The 23,209-nt window shown below is 39.7% G+C and overlaps 1 protein-coding gene across 3 annotated transcripts in view; it reads left to right on the forward strand.

Moving 5' to 3' along the window:
- LOC126109643 (1,5-anhydro-D-fructose reductase-like) overlaps positions 1 to 14,422 on the forward strand; it is a 46,012-nt gene extending 31,590 nt beyond the window's left edge. For all 3 annotated transcript variants that reach the window (XM_049914689.1, XM_049914690.1, XM_049914691.1), the window contains exons 6-8: positions 5,568 to 5,727; positions 8,255 to 8,352; positions 14,200 to 14,422. In XM_049914689.1, the coding sequence (XP_049770646.1) occupies positions 5,568 to 5,727; positions 8,255 to 8,352; positions 14,200 to 14,242 (301 nt within the window). In that variant the 3' untranslated portion in view covers positions 14,243 to 14,422. The remainder of the gene's footprint in view (positions 1 to 5,567; positions 5,728 to 8,254; positions 8,353 to 14,199) is intronic.
- Positions 14,423 to 23,209: the final 8,787 nt, after the last annotated feature.

Here is a 23,209-nt window from a genome sequence, read left to right on the forward strand (position 1 = left end):
CCTAGTTACATTCAAAAGATTTGTTGGATGTCAGCCTGCATTGAAAAATACACACAATTTTGATTGTATAGCATGTCTTATAAAATGAATTAGCTCACTCCTTTTAGATATTAATACTATGTGCCATATTTTTCAAATGTATTATAGATAACTTTATTTTACACCTTAGTTATACTTATTATTTGAGCTTTTTGTATGTGTTCTTTGCTGCTGACACAACAGTTTGACATGTATACACACGTGGTTTGGTTGCTGTAAATTATCAATCTGTGCTTACAATAACCATGTACAGAATGTACTGTTTTGGACAGGTCATAGTGTTACATTTCTGTGAAGAAGATATTGACATTTGCTAAACCAATAATAAGTTAGTTCCTATGATGGAATTCTCATACTTTACATAAATGTATGGCCAGGGACTAATGATTTATAATACCATAATTTTGTAGGCTTCTGAAGACGAGGTTGCTGTGATCTTCAGTCCAAAGACTGGTTTTATGCAGCTCTCCATGCTACTCTATCATGTGCAAGCCTCTTCATCTCCGAGTAACTACTGCAACCTACAGCCTTCTGAATCTGCTTGCTGTAATCCTCCTCTTGGTCTCCTCCCACTATACCCTTCAGTACTAAGTTGGTGATCGCCTGATATCTCAGTATGTGTTATATCAAATGATTCATTTTTGTAGTCAAGTTGTGCTACAAATTTCTTGTCTCACCAATTGTGTTAAGTATCTCCTCATTAACTAAGTGATATACCCAGCTAATCTTCAGCATAGCCGGCCGCTGTGGCCGAGCAGTTCTAGGTGCTGCAGTTCGGAAACACGCTGCTGCTACGGTCACAGGTTCAAATCCTGCCTCGGGCATGGATGTGTATGATGTCCTTAGGTTAGTTGGGTTTAAGTAGTTCTAAGTCTAGGGGACTGATGACCTCAGATGTTAAGTCCCATAGGACTTGGAGCCATTTGAACCATTTTTCTTCAGCATTCTTTTTAGCACCACATTTCAAAAGCTCTATTCTCTTTCTTGTTTACACTGTTTATCATCCATGTTTCACTTCCACACATGGTTACACTCCATACAAATACTTTCAGAGAAGACACCATGACACTTAAACCTATATTCAGTGTTTACAAATTTCTCTTCTTCATAAATGCTTTTCTTCACATTGCCAGTCTATATTTTGCATCCTCTCCACTTCACTTATCAGTTATTTTGCTGCCCAAATAAGAAAACCTATCTATTACTTTAAGTGTTTCTTTTCTTAATCTGATTCCCTCAGCATCACCTGATTTATTTTGACTATATTCCATGATCCTTGTTTTGCTTTTGTTTATTTTCATCTTATATCCTCCTTTCAAGAGACTGTACATTTTGCTCAGCTGCTCCTCCAAGCCCTTTGCTGTCTCTGAGAGTATTACGATGTCTGTGGCAAAACTCAGGGTTTTTATTTCTTCTCGCTGAACTTGAATTCCTACTCCAAATTTTTCTTTGGTTTCCTTTACTGCTTACTCAGTGTACAGACAACCCTGTTCCACTCCCTTCTCAATCACTGCTTGTCTTTCATGTTGCTCGTCTTTTATAACTGCCTTCAGGTTTCTATAGAAGTTGTAAATGGCATTCTGCTATCTGTATTTTACCCTCGCTACTTTCAGAATTTCAAAGAGAGTATTCCAGTCAACATTGTCAAAAGCTTTCTCCAAGTCAACAAATGCTATAAAAATGTAGGTTTGCCTTTCCTTCACCTATCCTCTGTGAGAAGTCATAGGGTCAGTATTGCCATGCATGTTGCTACATTTCCCCGAAATCCAGACTGATCTTTACCGAGATTTGCTTCTACCAGTTTTTCCAATTTTTTTTTTTTTTTTTTTTTTTTTTTTTTTTTTTTTTTTTTTTTTGTAAATAATTTATGTCAGTATTTTGCAAACATGACTTATTAAACTAGTAGTTTTCACACCTGTCAGAACCTGCTTTGTTTGGAATTGGAATTATTACATTCCTCTTGAAGTCTGAGGGTATTTTGCCTATCTCATACATCTTGCACACAGATGGAAGAGCTTTGTCATGGCTGGCTCTCCCAAAGCTATCAGTAGTTCTGACAGAAGTTGTCTATTCCTGGGGGCCCTGTCAAATTTTTCTGGCAGTATCATAACTCTGGTCTCATCTTCCTGTCCTCTTCCATTTCCATAATGTTGTCTTCAAGTTCATCTTCCTACGACACTGTATGTACTCGTTCCACCTTCGGCTTTCCCTTCTTTGCTTTGTATTGGTTTTCCATCTGAGCTCTTGATATTCATGCAGCTGCCTCTCTCTTCTCCAAAAGTCACTTTAATTTTCCGATATGCAGTGTCTATTTTTCCACTAGTAAAATATGATGCTGAAGTCTTACACAATTATTAAACTGATAGTAGCCTAGCCATCATTCCTGCTCAACATTTGTGCATTTTCTATCAGTCTCATTTCTTAGATGTTTGTATTCCATTTTGCATGCTTCATTGACTGCATTTTTATATTTTATACTTTCCTCAGTTAGATTCAATGTGTATTTTGTAGGATGTCTACTAGGCCTTGTCTTTTTACCTATTAGATCCTCTGGTGCCTTTACTATTTGATCTCTTAACACTACCTATTCATCTTCTACTGTATTCCTTTCCCCTGTTCTAGTAAACTGTTGCCTAATGCTCCCTCTGAAATCCTCAACAACCTCTTGTCCATTCATCGTATCCAGATCCTATCTTCTTAATTTGCTACCTGTGAGCAATTTCTTCAGTTTTAATCTATAGTTCATAATTAATAAATTGTGGTCATAGTCCACATGTGCCCCGGGAAAGCCTTTACAATTTAAAATCTTGTTGTGCAATTTCTGTCTTACCATTGTATAATCAATCTGAGATTTTCTGGTGTCTCTAGGTGTGCTCTACATACTCAGCCTTCTCTCATCGTTCTTAAACCAGGTGTTAGCAATGATTAAATTGTGCTTTGTGTAAAATTCTATCAGGCAGTTTCCCCTTTCATTCCTTTCCCCAGTCCATATTCATTTACTTTTTTCCCTTCTCTACCTTTACCTGCTATCTTATTCCAGTCCTCCATCACAATTAAATTTTTCTCTGCCCTAACTCTCTGAATAATTTTGTTTATTTCATCATACTTTTCTTCAATCTCTTCATCTGTGGAGCTAGTTGGCATTTAAATTTGTACTGCTGCGATACTTGGCCACAATAGTGATTTCACTATGCTGTTCATAGTAACTTCCCCTCATCTATTTTCTTGTTCATTATTAAACCCACTCCTGCATTACCCCTATCTGATTTTGTATTGATTACCCTGTATTCACCGGGCCAGAAGTCTTTTACCACATGCCACTGAACTTCACTAATTCCGACTAAACCTAACTTCAACCTATCCATTCCCCTTTTTAGATTTTCTGATCTACCTGCCCAATTAAGGGATCTGACATTCCATGCTCGAGTCTTTAGAAAGGCAGCTTTGTTTCTCCTGACGATGACTCTCCTAAGTAGTCCCTGACTGGAGATTTAAATGGAGGACTGTTTTTTATGACTTTGTTGACATGCTCTGTGATTCTTTAGTGGATACAGGAGTGAGGAACAGATGCTGCTCATGGACAGAGTATTCAGATGTTAATTTATTCTACATTTAATATCAAATAGCAAAAATAATACATAATTTTGTTACAGCTCAGTTGCTAATAGTAGATTTGATTGTAGTAATATGTATACACACACAAGATTTATAAGCTTGTCACTCTTCAGTACAATGTCTATTCTGAAGGTGTGTCCTGGCCACTATGAAAGTCTGTAAATGTTACTCAACTGGCAAACACACAAATGAGGTCAGTGCATGAACGTTTGAACTTCAGGTGACCCACTGCTGGAACTCCGGAGAGGAGTGCCTGCATCTATCTCATTGGCAGCGAGTTAATTGTTTCACGGCAGTGCCCTCATGTCATGGTGGTGGCTGTAGGAAATCCAGCAGCAAAACTTGTCCCGTGCATATTTGAAAGTGCGGCCGACCGAGCAACAGCTATTTTACTTCCGGAATATTTTACCTAAGAGGACGTCGAATTTGAACCATATAATAGAGCTGCATAACCTCAGGGAAAATTATGACTGTAGTTTCCCCTTTCTTTCAGCCATTCATGATACCAGCACAGCAAGGCTGTTTTGGTTGGTGTTAAAAGGTGCAAGGCCTGGTCAGTCAGTCATCCAGACCGTTGCCCCTGCGACAACTGAAAAATCAGCTGCCCCTCTTCACGAACCACTCTTTTGTCTAGCCTCTCAACAGATTGTGCCTATAGTACAGATACCTGTATTGCTAAGGTATGCAAGCCACCACACAGTCGGCAAGGTCCAAGATTCATGAGGGTGGTTTCTGAAAATAATAGACTTGTTGAAATCAGTAAAGCAAAATAACAGTATCTATGCAACTGATAACTGAATTTTATTGTGAAATAGAGATATTACAATAAAATAATTATTATGATTGATTGATTGTTTGGGGAATAATAACCTTGAAATGTATTGGAGATAGAGTAATCTAGCACCTGAGAGTGTTCTGAGTGGCAAAATTGTAAAACATTATTGATCTAGGTTTAGTTACAGTATACAGGTATTACTTAATTATTCTTCCACTTATATGCTTGAAATAACGTTCATCTGGTTCATATAACCATGAACATTTACAATCTGAGGCCATCCGAAGCAGTCGGTGCGGTGTCAGAAGCTCCGTACCATACTTGCTGCGATGTAAAGGTGACTGCTGGCTAACTGCAACCACCGCATGCCACCCAAAGAGTCCGTCAAACGAATAGTATAACACAAAACAAATATTTGCATTACGATATGATATATGTATGAAACTGCATGCCTTCTTACCACATAAAAGGCATAACCATTAATGTAAAATTAACTACAGATAGATTTACTCATTGATAGGTGACAAAGGTACAGTAATCTGACTCTTAATGGAATAGTTGTGAATTTAATTCTGCAGAAATTCTGTACTCTCATACACTATCTCTAATATTGCTTGTAGATAAATTTTATTTTTGTGCTTTCTTCTACATGGTAGTATTGCATGGAATATAAGGTTCAAATAAGGTGTTGATATTATGGGATGAAGCTGCATGGGGTAGCCGTGCGGTCTGAGGCGTCTTGTCACGGTTCACGGGGCTCACCCCCATTGGAGGTTGGAGTCCACCCTTGGGCATGGGTGTGTGTGTTGTCCTTAGCATAAGTTAGATTAAGTAGTGCATAAGCCTAGAGACCGATGACCTCCGCAGTTTGGTCTCATAGACCTTACCACAAATTTCCACATTTTATGGGATAAAAACTGAAAAAGAAAAACTTTTGCAGCTTTGGTTTGGTCAGGACAGGTGGTTAGAGAGAATGAGTGAGTAACTGAAGCATTGGTATTCTCTCCACCTCCACACCCCTCGATAATGTTTTACTGGCACTGTTATACTAGCTTTTCTGTAAAAAAGCAAAATATTTTAGAGTCGAAACCTCATTGAGATTAATGGGTGGATGTCCTTCCTTTGCTTTCCTTTTCAGGATAGTAAGCTTGAGTCCCATGAGTGATGCGGTAGTGTCACGTATTGCAGAGAAGTACAAGAAGACGACTGCCCAAGTGTTGCTACGACACATCATGCAGCGAGGAATTGTGGTCATCCCGAAAAGTGTCAACCCTGATCGCATCAAGCAGAACTTTGATGTAAGTGATCATACCGTATGTACTGGTTGCAGTAGAAACTGGCACACAGGCCGTGCTGCTCAAAGGAGTTGGGGGGGGAGGGGCTGTAAATTATAGAAAACATGTGTATCGTGTCTGCTCTGCCATTGCAAAATCTGTGGGTCTATGGGGACCTGGCGATAGATGCTCACATTGACTTCTTCAGTGTCCTCAGCTTTGTACCGAACCTGTATAATTGGGATTGACTGTAGTGCAGTTGCTGAGAGACAATTCCTGACAGCTGGCAACACAATTGTCAGCATTTCAACTGCAAAATGCGAGTAGGTGCAGGCAAAAACAATACTTGTCTACAGAGCTATGACTATACTGAGGCATTCCCAGAAAAATGTACCGTATTTACTCGAATCTAAGCCGCACTCGAATCTAAGCTGCACCTGAAAAATGAGATTCGAAATAAAGGAAAAAAAAAAAAATTCCCGACTGTAAGCCGCAACTGAAATTTGAGACTCGAAATTCAAGGGGAGAGAAAAGTTTTAGGCCGCACCTCCAAATCAAAACAAATTTGGTCCATTGTAATATGAGACACAATTTAGGTCGAATGACGATACAGCTACAGTAGTTTGGTTCGAGTCGTAAGCTTAGCAGGTAAGCTTTACCAGGTAGCCATTGCTATGCGTCAGGCGCTCCGTCCGTATTTATACAGGTACCCTTCCTTTTTCACGTGCTTCGTCTGATTTGAATCGATTGCTTATTTTGCTTTGATCTGATAAGTGCCGTTTTCTTTGTTATAGATGTTTACGTCACTCTAAGCTGAAAATGCATTACTGTACTGTGTCATGCATTGTTTGTCGCATTCTGATAATGAGTGTTTACGGCCTGTCGCCGCTCGCGGCATGGCTTGCTTTTGTGCGCGCTACCGCCGCTTACAATTAAAAGAGAGGAATCGTCTCATTAGCGAAACAATGGCAAGCAACTGCTATTTGTTGTTACTTACACTGCTGCTTTCTTGGATAATGATCAACAAGAGCCAAATAATAGACTACGTATAATAGAACATGTTCTGAACGAGAGTTAGGCGAAAATTTTTCTCCGTTTGAAAATCTTTGTGGCCGCTTATTTAGTACATCAAATTCTGCACAGAAATTAGTCATCTTAGATTTAAAAATCTAGTCAGTTGCCGTGCTTCATTTCTGACTGTATCACTATTAGGCATAAGAATAATACGAATATAAACATGACACGATACGCATATTCTTCCGCGTTTGCTGTTGTCACTCTAGTTTCGTAGTTTATTAGGCAGACAGGATTTAAATGAGATAGCAGCAAACACGAAAGAATACATGGCAAAATGTTTATATTCGTATTATTCTTATGGTGAAGAGAATACTGCATGTGATTCACATTTCATCAGGTTCCTATTAGCAACAATCTCTTCTCACAGGCGGGAAAAAATTCAGAACGTAGAGTTGGCCATATTGACAAACATCCCAAACAGTCTTGCCAGTCGGATTTTCGTAGTATATTGAAATTCTGCTACATTCGAAGATGAACAATACGGAATTTGTATTTACTTCGTTGGGTAATGAATGAAAATGCAGTGGTCGAAACTCGGGGCGGAGAAAAAAAGCTCGTCTTCAACCTTTTTTTTTAAATTTATTTAGTGATGCAGAGGTTTTGACGCCAGTATTTATCTTTGTGCCTACAAAGCATGTCTGTGTAGCGCTACATATATTCGACAGCAGAATTTAGCTGTGGCGGCATGTACCGACATTTTTCATAACTTCTGCTTGCTTTGCACTCGATTCTAAGCCGCAGGCGGTTTTTTTGATTACAAAAACCGGAAAAAAAGTGCGGCTTAGATTCGAGTAAATACGGTATACAGAATCGCATTACGTGATGGGTTGATGTGTGAAGCGTCCATACTAAGCCCACTGCAACTGTCAGGGATCTTCTCTCGCCTACTCTGCGGTAGGCACACTAACTCTATATGGCTGAGAGAATCTTCCACATAGTTGTTGTTAGTCCAAAGACGGTTTCGATGCGGTTCTCCACACTAGGCTGTTGTGGTGTGGTGTACCAGTTGCTTCAAATGTGGGGTAATCTTATATAATAGCATTTTGTATCTCCCACGCTGGTATTTTCAACTCCTTCACTAAGGCTCTAATATTTCAAAATGCAAAAATATAATCTCTTGTACTCCACATTCTGTGAATAAACTTTCCACACCGATTGTGACTTACCATGCAACACTTGAGATACATTGACGTCTCATGCTGATCGAACATTTAAATGCTTGCATTTACAAGATCAGTATTCAACCTCAAAAGCTCTAAATAAGCACAATATTCCCCACTCCATACACAATTGTGCGTTTACTGCTGCCCATACTAGCATACCTGCATTGTAGCATAGTTTTCACTCTTTTTCCACCCGAACTGCTATACACACTTTTATGCTGTTTCTGAGGTCATCTTCTGACTCAAATAATCAGTTAAATGAAAACACGTTGATTATGACAGTATAACATTACCACTTGTGAAATTTTCAGGTTTTTGACTTTGAACTGACGCAAGAAGATATGGATGAACTAGATGCTCTTGACAAAGGACCAAAGGGCCGAATGTTTAATGATGTTATCGCACCAGAGTAAGTATTCACCTATTACTGCTGTATTTGTTGCTAAGTATATTGTTGTGCCTGTAGCAGCGTGGTATGTAGTTTCATACCTTTATACAATAAGACAAGGCATATTCAAAAAGCGAGTGCCGTACAGTCATAAAGTGAAAACAAAATCCCCACTAGAAAAAGCTTTTATTAATGGGTTTTGATTTTCAACAAACATCCTTTACTGCTCTAGATAATTGCTTTTGACTTAGAAACACTTTTTGTGATCCAGCACTAAATTTTTCAACCTTTCTCATTCCAGAAAATGGCAGCCATGATTTTGGTGCTCGTGTCTCTTCTTTTTTTCCACAAGGTTAAATATTAACACACATCAGAACCTTAATTGCCTGTAATGAGTTTAGGAAAATGAATCCTCTCCGTCTTGTGAATAGCAATCGAAAAATATTCATCTGCCGGATGCTCTTTGCCGTTTGTTGTAACAGGCAGGTTCCACAGTCTGTTGTCGGGAGGCAGGAGAGAGTTGCTTCAGTCTGTCAGGATGGCATAGCCACTCCCCACCCATGCATTGTGGATTTGATTTGCAGGCAAGAGAATCGGCACTGTCGGACATGAGGGTGACTGCATCAAGACCAGTGGGTCTTAGTAAACCTGTTTATATTATGTAATTGAAGGTGCAGGGCGGAGAAAGGAAAAGGAATGGAAGGAACTAATGGTATCAGGTGCATCTTGACTTTATGCAGAATCAGTGACGACAAGTGTAAATGTGTGCCGGACCAGGACTCGAACCTGGAATAGCTTGCTTACTAGATAGTTAAGTTGAGCACTGCGTCACAAGGGCACAGTGCTTATCGCAGATGCGTAGAATCTCTCTGTACACTCCCCAGCTGTTTCCCACTACCACCTTAGAGTTCCCTATCCGTAGGTCCCATCCATTTCCTCTGTGCTCGCTAATTTTAAGTTCCCACTGGAAGTCAAACACAAATGTGCATCCACACTGGAGGTTGTGATTCATTACCCATTGACGCGAATCAGTTACGTGAATGCGTTCAACCTCTAGCAGTAATTTACAGTTAACGAACATGGAGGACTGTGGATAAGTGGCACTACATGGGAATGTAGGTCATCCGGGGAGTGTGCCAAGATAGTCAACACATTTTCAATAAACACTGTGTCAAAGTGGCTCAGTGGTTATAGCAGGGGCGGGCAGGAATTCTGCACATGTGTGGTGCACTTGCACGTGTGCAGTTAACAGATGTTCTGCGCGCACACAGGGGCAAGCTGGCCACCCGCTTCTCTCCCCTCCCCGCCATGCTGTCTCACCACTTCTTCCTTTGTAATGCGTCTTGTTTCCTGGCCTGCTTTATTGAATGAATGAAGGAATAAAGTTAGTAGGAGTGCTTGAAAGTAATCGTGGTTTGAAAGAGTACCTATTACCTACGATACGTTTTATTTAATTATCACAGGTGGAGTTTACAATACATTTAGTGTCTGCAACAAAATTTCTACATACAGACAAACGCAAACAGTTACGTAAATTTTCATTACTGATGTTTGCTCTTAACCGAGACTTTCATAACAGAAAAAAATCTCTCACAAACGTATGTCGAGCGAAACATTGACATTATCTTCATGGCTTCACGATGGAGACGAGGAAACTCTTGCTGTGGAAAGTCATGATAAAAATCTATTACACGTCTTGCCAAAAGGAACTTGTCTCTCAGACGAGAATTACACTGTAGATCTATTAATTCCATTTGCAAACTGGGATGAATATCATCTACAGAAACAGCAGATTGTCTCGAGAACTATTCAAAACCTTGGGATAAGAAAGATATATCCCCAAATCGCTTGAGAAATTCCTCTTTTAGTGCACCAAGAACGGCAACATACTGAAATTTATTATAATGGCGTTCAATATTAAACTTCCGCTGACCAGCCAGAATACTGTCACATATTATACATTTCCAATTTTCACGTTTTTGCACAGAGAAAAAAATGATTCTCCTATTCCTTTTTAAAAGATAGCAAATCTCCAATTCTCCGTTTCCTTGATTCACTCTGCATTTTCCGGTTATTGAAATACAACGTTCACTACGTAGTGATCGCTTCGCTTCAACGTCCGCATCTTAGCCTGGTACTACACTGCCCCAACCTGCTGGCTATCGCCACTGCCCCTGTCGACGATTGCACGCGAGCAGCACACGTGCAGCGCTGTGTGCTCATGAGCTGCGTGCAACGTTTGCCCGCCCCTGGGTTATAGTAATCAGGAGATCATGAGTTAGAATCCTAGTCCAGTACAAGTTTTACTCATTGCTACTGAGTCTGCGTGAAGTCTCAACACAGCTGGTATCATTAGTTCCTACCCCTTTGTTTCCTTTCTTCCCCCTCCACATTCAGTTACATGATATGTATCACAGATGTGGATTCTGTACAGTGTCTGTTCTTTCGGACAGGTCTGAAGGGACAGGCACCATGTATACATATATTGAAGAGCCAAAGAAACTGGTACACTTGCCTAATATCGTGTAGGGCCCCCGCGAGCACAAAGAAGTGCTGCAACACGATGTGGCAGGCAAGGCGTAAAGCTTTGTGTCGTGCAGTCATCGACGGTACACGAGTGGGCCTTTGGTTTCGAACCCGATATCAGTGATGTTACATTCAACGGTTTGCACAGTGATACTTGTTGATGGCCCAGCATTGAAATCTGCAGCAATTTGCGGAAGTGTTGCACTTCTGTCACGTTGAATGATTCTTTTCAGTCGTCATTCGTTCCGTTTGGGCACAATCTTTTTCTGGCTGTAGCGATGACAGAGATTTGATGTTTTACCAGATTCCTGATATTGAAAGTACACTTGTGAAATGGTCGTACAGGAAAATACTCACTTCATCGCTACTTTGGAGATGCTGTGTGCCATAGCTCATGCGCCAACTATAACACCATGTTCAAACTCACTTAACCCTTTGCCTTACGATTTAAGTTCGGTTAGCGTGAGCCGTAAGTGACTGCAAGGTACGGATGCGCCTTACGATTCCCGGCGCTTACACATGCTAAGTCTGCGGTGCACTACGTCTGGTGGCGTCCGAAGTCGTGCAGACGCCCTCGGGATTTGTAGGTACCTGTGTGAGATACCAGTAACGTGACACTTCTACAGGTATCATAAATAATGATGATTAGTTGCCCATTGGAAATGAAACATTCATTGTCTCAAATGCAACGATATATTCACAGACGTTTTATTTCTGGCACACGTAATGCAACCCTGCACTTTTTGCATTCCCACGTTGTTCCGCTGCGTTGTTTGTGCTTTCTGCACACTACACAAGCTCTCGCAGGATTTACTTTTGGTGGTGTTGGATCAATATGTTTGGGAAAATGTGCCCGATGCTGTGCGTGCAGTCTTTGTGGTATATCGCCGGATGCTAATCGTCCCTTCCGATTATATTCCGGTAAACGTGTAGTTTTCAACAATGATTCTACAGTGTGAATCCTATATTCTGCGTGGCTCTGTTGTTTGCCGCAATGTATTTTGTAATACTAAATTTACGTGTTAAATAAAGCAACATCAAATAGGTAAAAGAATATCTTGCGGTATCCTTTCATACATTTTCTCATCACAGGGAGGCATGCGAGCATATGATCTTGGCGTTCAATTCCAATCATGCCTCTATTGTATTTTACGACACATTTCGGTTTCCACGACGCATTGTGGAGAGGTGTGTCTGTGGCAATAATTTCTGCTGTTGAATGTTTTGTGGAAAGCATGTAAACGTCTTGTTTATCTTTCCATTTTAGTGCCATTGCAACTCCTCACTGTATATTCTCCCTTCTTTAATTTTGCCTTCAGGAAGTCTGTGGGCATATTTTTTCTGTTTGAGCGCACTGTTCCAATCACATTAGTTTTATTGGTGAGGAGAGTTTTGAAAAGTTTCAGTGAAGAAAACCAGTTATCTAAATGTAGAGTATGCCCTTTGTGTAATACCAACTGTGATAGTTCTAGAACTACACTTTCAGAGGCACCACCACTAGCATCACGTTTGTCACTACCTTTTTATATGTTAAATTAATAGCAGTATCCTGAACTTGACTCGCACAATTTATAAATTTTAATACCAGACCTCACTCTTTCTGATGGGTTAAATTGTTTGTAGGATGAGCGCCCCTTAAATTTCGTTAATGATTCATCAGTGGCAATATTCTCTTGCATTGTGTTTTATTTGATTTAATACCTCTTCTTTAGTTGTTCAGTCTACCCTTCTAATTTTCAGCATTCTTCTGTAGCACACACTTTAAAAGTTTCTATTCTCTTCTTATCTCAACTGTTTATCATCCTCATAAGAAACCTATGCAGTGCCACACTTAAGACTTCTTTAGAAAAGACTTCATAGCATCTAATATTATATTTAATGTTAACAAATTTCTTGTTTTCAGAAAAGATTTTCTTGCTATGGCCAGTCTGCATTTTATATGTTCTTTTCTTTTGCCAACATCAGCTATTTTGCTGATGAAATATCAAAACCCCTCTACTATTTTTAGTGCCTAGTTACTGAATCTAATTCTCTCGGAATCACCTGATTTTTATTCAGTAGCACTTCATTACCTTTACACTCTGTTGAAGTTCATCTTACAACCTCTTGTCAAGACACTGTCCACTCTGTTCAGCTGCTCTATCAAATCCTTAGCTGTCTGATAGAATTACGCTGCTATGAGTCACTCGTAAACTTTTCGTTTCTTTCACCTGAACTTTAATTCCTTCTCCAAATTTCTCCTTGGTTTGCTTCACAGCTTGCTCAGTGTACAGATTGAATAATGTCAGGGATAGTCTACAATCCTATTTCACTCCCTTTTTTTCCACTGCTTCCCTTCCTGTCCTTTGAATCTTATAATGGCAACTCAATTTCTGTAAAAGTTGCAAATAACCTTTCACTCCTTGTATTTTATCACTACTACCTTCGAAATTTCAGAATGTACTTGTATTCTAGTAACCTTTGTCAAAAGCTATCACTTAATCTAAGTGCTGTAAGTTTGGTTTTTCTTTCTTCAGTGTATTTAATATGTCAGGATCAATACTGCTGTGTTATTCTTGACACTGTTAGTGGGGAGGTGTGCGATCTGTTGATTTAAAACGTGGATAAAAGTCCTACGTCAGGATTACAAATTTTCTTTATTGATCACTGGTTTCCATTCAAGGATGAGCCACCTTCAGATCAATCTAAAATGTTGTTCAGTGTGTGACAGTTGTTACACATTGTCATATTCTTAGAACTAAGTTGCCCTTGAGCAGTTTTCTATGAATCTCTTCATTGACAATGTCAAAGAATAACACAAAAATGTGTAGTCAGGTGAAGGGAGATTATAGAAAACTGCTCAAGGGCAACTTGGCTATAAGAATATGATGATGAGTAAAGATTGTCATTCAGTGAACAACATTTTAGACTGATCTGAAGATGGCTCATCCATGAGCGAAACTGGTAATCCATAAAGAAAATTTGCGATCTTGCCATAGGATTTTTATCCACGTGTTTTAAATCAGTATTGCCTTGCATGTCCCTACGCCAGTGGAAAGCTAATTCGAAATGATTTCTGTGGCTCTGTAAGTAAGCAGTAGATGGCACTACAGTACTGCAACATTGTTCTGAGTTGCTCACATTTAAATTTCAGCAAATATTACACTTATTACAATACTTGGGACTATTATGCTATGGTCAAATGAATAGCACAGACTGTTTTAATAAGTATGATTTTTCTGGCCTTAAAAGTTTATATTTTACTATTAGTGAAAGGTCTTTAATTTTCTAATATGCCTTGTAGTTTCATTTAGTATGTGTAAGTAATGTAGATTACCTTCTCACTCTTTTTTTTTTTCCCAGACGAGCCAAGCATCCAGAGTATCCTTACCATGAAAGATACTGATCCTTCAGTACTCGCAAAAGGTACTGTCAGAAGGCTTTAACAGGGAAATCCGGAGAAATGCCTGGTAGCATGTGTGTGGATCTCCATTTTTTGTGATTGTTGTCTTCCCTGCAAAAATTTGTAACAGTGATATAAATATGTATATATTCTTTCAGAAAAAATTACAAATATATGTTTCTAGCAAGTTGTTTTCATTCTGTGACATTACCTGTTATTTCCTGCTGTTTTCTTTGTTATTTGAGATACATATAACATTTTCACATTTGACAGTGTGATGTGTAAGGGGTGATCAAATAATTGTCTTTCAAAGGCTGTACAGTCCAGAATAGGTATGCCAATTGGGCAAAATCACTGTGAGCATTGAGGCTGTCATCCCATAGATGCACCGGGTGTCCTGCTGTGTGGGGAAGTCTATAACTGCCTGCTGCACATTCTGATCAAACAGGAATCTTCGGCCCGTAAGACTTTTTAAAGGTCTGAAGGCATGGCAGTTACATCGGGAGAGATCAGGACTAATCAACTGCCTATTAATTGCTTGTAATGGATCAGGCTGGCCTCCCAGGCCAACTGCCACCTTCTGTCAAACTGTGACCAGCACGGAACTTGGCACACCATTCCACAGGAATGTTCTTCAGCAGACATGCTACCCCTTACACATTCTTATCTACCATTGTTGGTCCTAGGATGCATCTTGTCGTAACCGTGACTGTTCTGGTCGCGGGGTGGCGGAGAAAGCACATCGGGACCAAACGGAGAGCAGCCGTGAACAAACAAACGGAAAGAACGGACACGAAACAATGACAAACGATCGAGAGAGACCTTATGACGACAACATGCAAGAAGCAACGGAGTGACAGACAACCAAACGAATCCGAGATGTCCATTAGTAATGAAAACAAAGAACAGTAAACACTGTCTGTTGTTGAGGTGATATGTCAAGATGCAAACAACAATTACACTCGCTGGCTGAGTGAGAGGCAGGCGCTTAAATACATGATCAGGGGTACCACTTTTGGCTGCTGGGACCGCGTGTTCCACTGCGGTTCCATCACACTAAATGTGGGCCAGGAGGCATGTGCCGCCACGGCTTACAGCGTGATGATGTTTGACGTCCGTGACATCTGGCGCGGATTCAAATTCCGCGGCACGCGGTACCAGACATTTGGTAATAACATCATCGTAGTTCACTTTTCCGAATTTACTGCATGCACATCAGAAAGGCACAAATGCCGCAATAATCCGTCGGCTACATGTTGGCGCTTATACACCTGCATCGGAGCTGCGCTTCATCGCATATATGGAGTGGCAATGCCTTCAAACAGAAACTATTTGATCGCTGCTCGTTCACTGTTATTCAGATAACATAGTGGCAGAGTTTACAGCAACAACCGTGGCAGTTTCTTGCTGTTAAAAAGTCAGTATCAAGTTTAGTACCTCTAATTAAAATGTGTAAATAATGAGACAAGTATCTTGAGGAAATGGAATATCATAATATTAGTACTGCTTTTATACTTACATGAAAGCAAAAGTGATGACACAATCCTAGCTTTTGGAGCTATTCCTTTCTCAGTCTGGGAGAGTGATGTATTGGGGAAGGTTTAAAGGGAAGAGCAGTTAGTCATACCCCAGATGAGAACAACTCGTGTGTTCTGAGGATGAGGGAAAGCGAAAGCTGAAAGGCTGTGTGTGGATGGGGACATACGCCATAGAAGTGGTCAGAGAAGTATATCAGTTAGCATTGTATCAGCTTCAGTCCAGAGATGATGAGGAAAAAATGTATCAACACTTTTACTGCCGCAGACATAATATCTGTATTCTGTGCGGAGTGTGGCTTTGTTGTCACTGTATAACTTGGCTAATGCTAGTACCTGTTCTGAGTGATGGTATTCTGGCTGCTGTGGAATACTTATTTTAAGAAAACTGTGGTGGAAAAAAATTGATTTTTGCTCATCTTACCATTCAATGTATTCACTTGATAAAGACTGAATTTCTTTTTGTTATTTGTCATAGTTATTGTGTTGCATCAAATTGAGTAAAAGCATTGCATGAAATTTCAAAGAGTTTGCAAAGATAAAAATGCAATGGTGGGTAGACTTTTTATAAAGTTGATTTTAGCTCCTACATTACTATGTGTGAAATATAGATAAGGTATCAAAATTTTATTTAAAATTGAGAACAGAACCTTATTTCATTCTTGATATCTTGGTTTTCACATATGGGGCACACGATTGTGTGTGGTGCACCACATGTCGTCCTTGTGCATCAGGAATTATACGGTCATAACAGTTACCATATTTCGTAAATGGTTCCAGATATGACAAAGAGATTTTTTACAAATGGTAGCATGCAAAGAGGCATGTATGTTGCATGATAAATAGGCAAAACCTGTTTTTATTCACAGAGAGAACTCTTCTGCAACAGTGAGAGGGTCGGCAGTGCAGAATGTGTAAATGTGTCAGTAGTGCTTAAGGCAAACACAGAGGCCACACGTAAACATGTCCTCAGCACCTGGGGAATAGCAGAGCATGACAGGTTCACTCGTTCCCAGCAGTCAAAGGTATAAGATGATAAGAAATGAGTAGTTCGGTCAGTGAAACAGAGGAGTCAAAATATTATGACAACTGCCCACCATGAGATTGGATGGTAGCTGGTGGCATTATGGGTTCATAACAAGGCGAGGAAAGTGTATGAGGGGAGCAGAGATGGACTGGGGGTCAGTCTAGTGATGATAGGGGCCACAAATGGAGAATGCCACTGACAGAAGCAACTGTGACAGAGGACAAATTTTTATTGCCCAGTGCCTCAGAATGAGCAGCACAGAAACAACAATGTTTGTTGGCAGTTTGTCCTCTTCTGTAATTTGAGGACCGTGGAGCATTGTGACAGGGGCCCCAACCAATTATCCAGCCTCGCAGTTCACACTTCAGTGAGGTATATGTCTTACAAACAATAATGCATGAGCACAATGTGAACACTTTTGTCCAGGAGGTAGAAATGCGCCGAGTGGGATGGCCAGCAATATATGCCAACACAAACCCTCTGGAACATACTTGTGACCAGTTGAAATCCTTCCCACACACTGGATCATCTCAGGAGGACTGCCATCAAAGAGTGGGAGGGGCCAGAGTGGAGACATTAAGACCTCATGTGATTGCCATGTCAAGCAGGATTTGACCATGTTGCTAGGATGTAGGAACATTTCACATATGTGCACTTTTGAACAGACTGACTTTGATTATGTTTTGTTTTTACTTCACAGTTAGCTTTGAGGGATGAAATAGTGGAGGCAGCAGAGGATCAAATAGGTAAAAAGATGAGGGCTAGTAGAAACCCTTGGGTAACAGAAGAAATATTGAATTTAATTGATGAAAGGACAAAATATAAAAATGCAGTAAATGAAGCAGGCAAAAAGGAATACAAACGTCTCAAAAATGAGATTGACAGGAAGTGCAAAATGGCTAAGCAGAGATGGCTAGAGGACAAATGTAAGGATGGTAGAGTCTTATCTCACTAGGGGTAAGATATATACTGCCTATAGGAAAATTAAAGAGAACTTTGGAGAAAGGAGAACCACTTGCATGAATATCAAGAGCTTTGATGGAAATCCAATTCTAAGCAAAGAAGGGAAAGCAGAAAGGTGGAAGGAGTATATAGAGGGTCTATACAAGGGCGATGTACTTGAGGACAATATTATGGAAATGGAAGAGGATGTAGATGAAGATGAAGTGGGAGATATGGTACTGCGTAAAGAGTTTGACAGAGCACTGAAAGACCTGAGTCGAAACAAGGCCCCCGGAGTAGACAACATTCCATTAGAACTACTGACAGCCTTGGGAGAGCCAGTCCTGACAAAACTCTACCATCTGGTGAGTAAGATGTATGAGACAGGTGAAATACCCTCAGACTTCAAGAAGAATATAATAATTCCAATCCCAAAGAAAGCAGGTGTTGACAGATGTGAAAATTACTGAACTATCAGTTTAATAAGTCACAGCTGCAAAGTACTAACGTGAATTCTTTACAGACGAATGGAAAAACTGCTAGAAGCCGACCTCGGGGAAGATCAGTTTGGATTCCGTAGAAATGCTGGAACACGTGAGGCAATACTGACCTTACGACTTATCTTAGAAGAAAGAATAAGGAAAGGCAAACCTACGTTTCTAGTATTTGTAGACTTAGAGAAAGCTTTTGACAATGTTGATTTGAATTTTATTGCTCATATGAACCTAGAACTGGGCAATGCTCAAAAGTAAAATAGCCGACATAGTCATCTCAAGAGAGTTGACAACAGTAATGATAATTTAAAATAATTGTTTATTCTTCAGTCTCAGTTACACATTTTTAATTACATGACATGTTTCAATCACTCCGGGTCATCTGTGGATATAAAGCAAAGTAAATCTAAATACATAACATCTGATACAAGATATTAAGTAGAAAGTTTATTTTTTAAATTAAGAAAATCAACTTTATTAATAATGTAGTTTTTAGAAACTTTGAAGGTCTCTTCCCACTGTCCATCTCGCTGTTGCACACACACGACCGAGAACTCCGCTCAGGCTGGCTTGCAGACTGGCTTCCGCACATACAGCAAAACTGTGAGCTGAACGATGCCACCCGGCAGAAGAGAAGCAAATGAAACTGAGCATAACTGTCACACCCTGTCCCTTGTAACTTTAGTTGCTGCACATAGTTTCACTTTTATAATTTGTTGTTTTGTACTTTTTAGAGTTTTATACTTTCTGTGTTTTAAATTTTTAATATTTAATGACACCTAATGGAGTCCTAGGTCCTCTACGTAATTTCACACCTATAATTTTACGATGTTTCTCTTTTACTGTGTACAGGCCCATTGTTCTAAACCTATACTTTTAATATTTTAATGAGAACTTGTATAAAATTTTATTTTTCTTGTACTTGCAGAGTAAGGCCTTATGGTTTTATACTTTCTAGACTTCTAAGTTTGGATATTTTAACACAAAAATTCTGTTATATCTACTTTATCCAATTTTATAAATTACTCCTTTACTTTCTTTTACTGTTTTACACATCCAGTGGTCTATACTTGTAGTACTTTAACAGAAAATTTTTTACAAAATTGTCTCCCTGCAAGGTGAGTATAAGACGAAACTTCCTGGCAGATTAAAACTGTGTGCCGGACCGAGACTCGAACTCGGGACCTTTGCCTTTCGGTGGCAAGTGCTCTACCAACTGAGACCCAAGCACAACTCACGTCCCGACCTCACAGCTTTACTTCTGCCAGTACCTCCGTCTCCTACCTTCCAAACTTCACAGACGCTGTTCTGCGAACCTCGCAGAACTAGCACTCTTGGAAGAAAGGATATTGCGGAGACATGGCTTGTCCACAGCCTGGGGGATGTTTCCAGAGTGAGATTTTCACTCTGCAGCGGAGTGTGCGCTGATATGAAACTTCCTGGCAGATTAAAACTGTGTGCTGGACCGAGACTCGAACTCGGGACCTTTGCCTTTCGGTGGCAAGTGCTCTACCAACTGAGCTACCCAAGCACAACTCACGCCCCGTCCTCACAGCTTTACTTCTGCCAGTACCTCGTCTCCTACCTTCCAAACTTCACAGAAGCTCTCCTGTGAACCTTGCAGAACTATCCTTTCTTTCAGGAGTGCTAGTTCTGCAAGGTTCGCAGGAGAGCTTCTGTAAAGTTTGGAAGGTAGGAGACGAGATACTGGCAGAAGTAAAGCTGTGAGTACCGGGCGTGAATCGTGCTTCGGTAGCTCAGATGGTAGAGCACTTGCCCGCGAAAGGCAAAGGTCCCGAGTTCGAGTCTCGGTCCGGCACACAGTTTTAATCTGCCAGGAGGTTTCACATCAGCGCACACTCCGCTGCAGAGTGAAAATCTCATTCTGAGTATAAGATGTTCTCTTGTTAAACTCATAGCATCCCTGCCACTACCATCCTTTCTCCCTCCCTTCAGTCAATCCCCCTCAATTCATTTTATAATATTACCTTTTTATGCTGCTTACAGTTTACACACACATTCTTCTGCACAAACTTAATGAGAATTTTTACATAATTATGCTTTCCATGATTTTAGCAAGACCCCCTCTTGTTAAACTTGTTACATTCCCTCCTCCCTGCTTGATTTCCTCTCCCCCAATCACCCTCACTCTATTTTCCCTTCCCCGATTCTCTCCTGCACCCAATGGATACCTATTTCAAACATTGACCACATTTGCAATACATAGTACTCTGCTACAAGGTTATGATTAGGTGAGAGCAGTTGATAACACAACCACTTAGATAAATTCCACATTTATGTACAATTATTTTCTACTTACTGTGAGGTATTGAGGCAATACATATTTAGTTCTACATTGTTTTAGATCTGAATATTATCCAGTGTGGTAGAAACATGTCATGAAATTAAAAATGTGAACCTGAGACTGAAAACTAAACAAGCATTATTTTAAATGACTACAGAAGTAGTTGTCCATGTGACATTATAAACATTATCAGGACAGCTTAGAAGATTGTCTGGTACAGACCTCTTATAAAAATGCCTGTACATCAGGACATGAGTTACAACTTTTAATTAAGCTCTCAAGTACTTCAATGTTTAGAGATTGTCCAGGGCAGGTTTAAACATTGCTTACAAAATAGTTGAAAGGATCTAATAAACTGTAGCAGGAAGGCCTTAGGAAGCTATAAAACTTTGAACTGCAGCAAGAAGACTACAGTTGGCAAATAAGAACTTAAAGGTGAGTAACTTGATCTGCACCTGGCTAGAATGGGAGGACTCTAGGAATATGCTACAGTCCTGTACACAATATCACTATAGGGACAGTGAAGATAACACTAGACTAATTACATTACTCAAAGAGGCATTTACTATCTTAATCTGTCATTCTTACTGCATTCAATATACAAATTGTGTGAGGCAGAGACATAATGTTTGGCTTTTATTCATTGTTGTTGTTATTTAAAGACTTCCCCAATATAAAAAACTGTTTTCTCGGTATCTATACAACATATGCAATAAAACTTTGAAATCTTCCCTGGTTGTGTTTTTGTGAAAAATTCATATGTTCAGATTATGATTGGTGTTACTTTAAATTCTGAACTTCTGTATCTTCAAATAATGTACATTCCACAACTGCAGCTCCATGTCGAAATATCAACTTTCTACTAAATAATAAAAAGCAGTTCTTGTGAATTCAGTTATATTTCTACTTTTGTTACAGGAAGACAACACTTCATCTAATAGTTGTGTTCATACATTTGCTATGACATTACATTCACTCTGCAAGACGTTAATGAATGATAGTTCTATATGAAATTGACAGCTAACTAAACTTAGTCTTCTATGACACCAGCACCACTGCCACAGCACATCTTGTCTTGATGGCACATCCCGCAACTCCAAGCTGGAACACTGCAGCACAGAATACTGCCAAGCCAGCAGTTACTGTAAAGTGTAGCAAAGCAGCTATTTCTGTCCCACGTTGAAGATTGGCAGCATCCATCCAAACCAGTTTATACCCACAATCAATAACAAAACTACAGTTTGCAATTTTAAACTGCTTAACTAATAAGAATATTTTTAACTGCCACGATCAGTTGTCGGTTAGGCAGACATTAGGAAACACATCACTTTACCAAAGAGACATGTTACACCACAATTTTTACAACATATACATTAGATAGTTACATCAAAAGTTACTGACTTGGTATTTTGGATTATTAAAGTTACCAGTTTAACACAGTATGGTAAGATAACTCAAGCATCACATCAAAACTATACACATTCTCAAAGAAAAACGCAAGTTTTTGAAACTAAGAAAATACTTTTTAAAAATATAAAATATGGTGAGAATGGTTAGCCTACACTTGCATGCATTTTTGTACTCATGAAATCACATTCAAACTCACCTTATGCAGACCTGTAACATCAATTGTTTTGTAATTTGACGTATGTTTTCCTTCAGTTGGCCTATTGTTTCAGGGTTGTTTTCATACACTTTTAAATATCTCCATAGTTTAAAAATTCGTAAGCAGACATGTCCAATGAACAAGGTAGCCACAAAACTTTACTTATTGTGTTTTTTTCTGTGACGGGTTCACGAGTACGAGGCAGCGATTGGTGAGATGTGTAGCATGTAGCTCCATTTGTTTCAGAAAAAGCAATGCTGCATGTCATTAATTGTCAGTAGAATTTTTTAAGAAATCAAAGATAAAAACATGTTTTGACAGTGGCTTCAAGAAACATTGCGACTTTAAGTGCAACATGTCCATGAATGTTATTTGCAGTTATGGGAGTATTGTAATAGACTGCATCCCCAAAGAAAAATGTTTAGAGAAATTTAAGTCGGGAGACCAAACAAGCTTATGCACTGTTCCTCCACAACCAGTCCATCTGTCAGGATACCTTCGGGTCAGACCACCACGTGCACAACCCGAGTCATATACTGGACATCCACTGTGTTGGTGGTACGACACAAGCATTCTAGTTCTTAGCAGCAATTAATCCAGAAGAGGAAGAAAGTGTGTGAGAAAATTGCCAAATGCCTTGCTGTTTAGGTTACCACTGACGAAATGAGGACTGATAATTTCAGTATCGTGCATCATGCACCAGACATTACATCTCCGTTGACACTGATGTTCCCTCTAAGCCAATGTGACATTCACAGGGCCAATAATGCTTGTGTTTTGTATTTACCTGTCCTTTGTTTGAAAAGGGACATTAATTGGTAAAAAGGATCTTAGAAAGGTAGTTTTGGTCGGTGAGGATTTGCTTCTGTGGCCACTGACAGGACGGTACACAGTTCGTGAAAATCATCCTCCTGCAATTCTTGGTGTATGAGAGCATGATATGGCTGGAACTGGTGATGTGTTAGATGTGATATACAGTGATTTCAGAAATGGCAGTCTCGTGTTCAAGCTGATGATGAAGTTATCTACAATGACACTCTTGTATAAAATATTCGCAGACT

The sequence above is a fragment of the Schistocerca cancellata genome, chromosome 12 (genome assembly GCF_023864275.1).
Source record: "Schistocerca cancellata isolate TAMUIC-IGC-003103 chromosome 12, iqSchCanc2.1, whole genome shotgun sequence".
Lineage (NCBI taxonomy): Eukaryota > Metazoa > Arthropoda > Insecta > Orthoptera > Acrididae > Schistocerca > Schistocerca cancellata.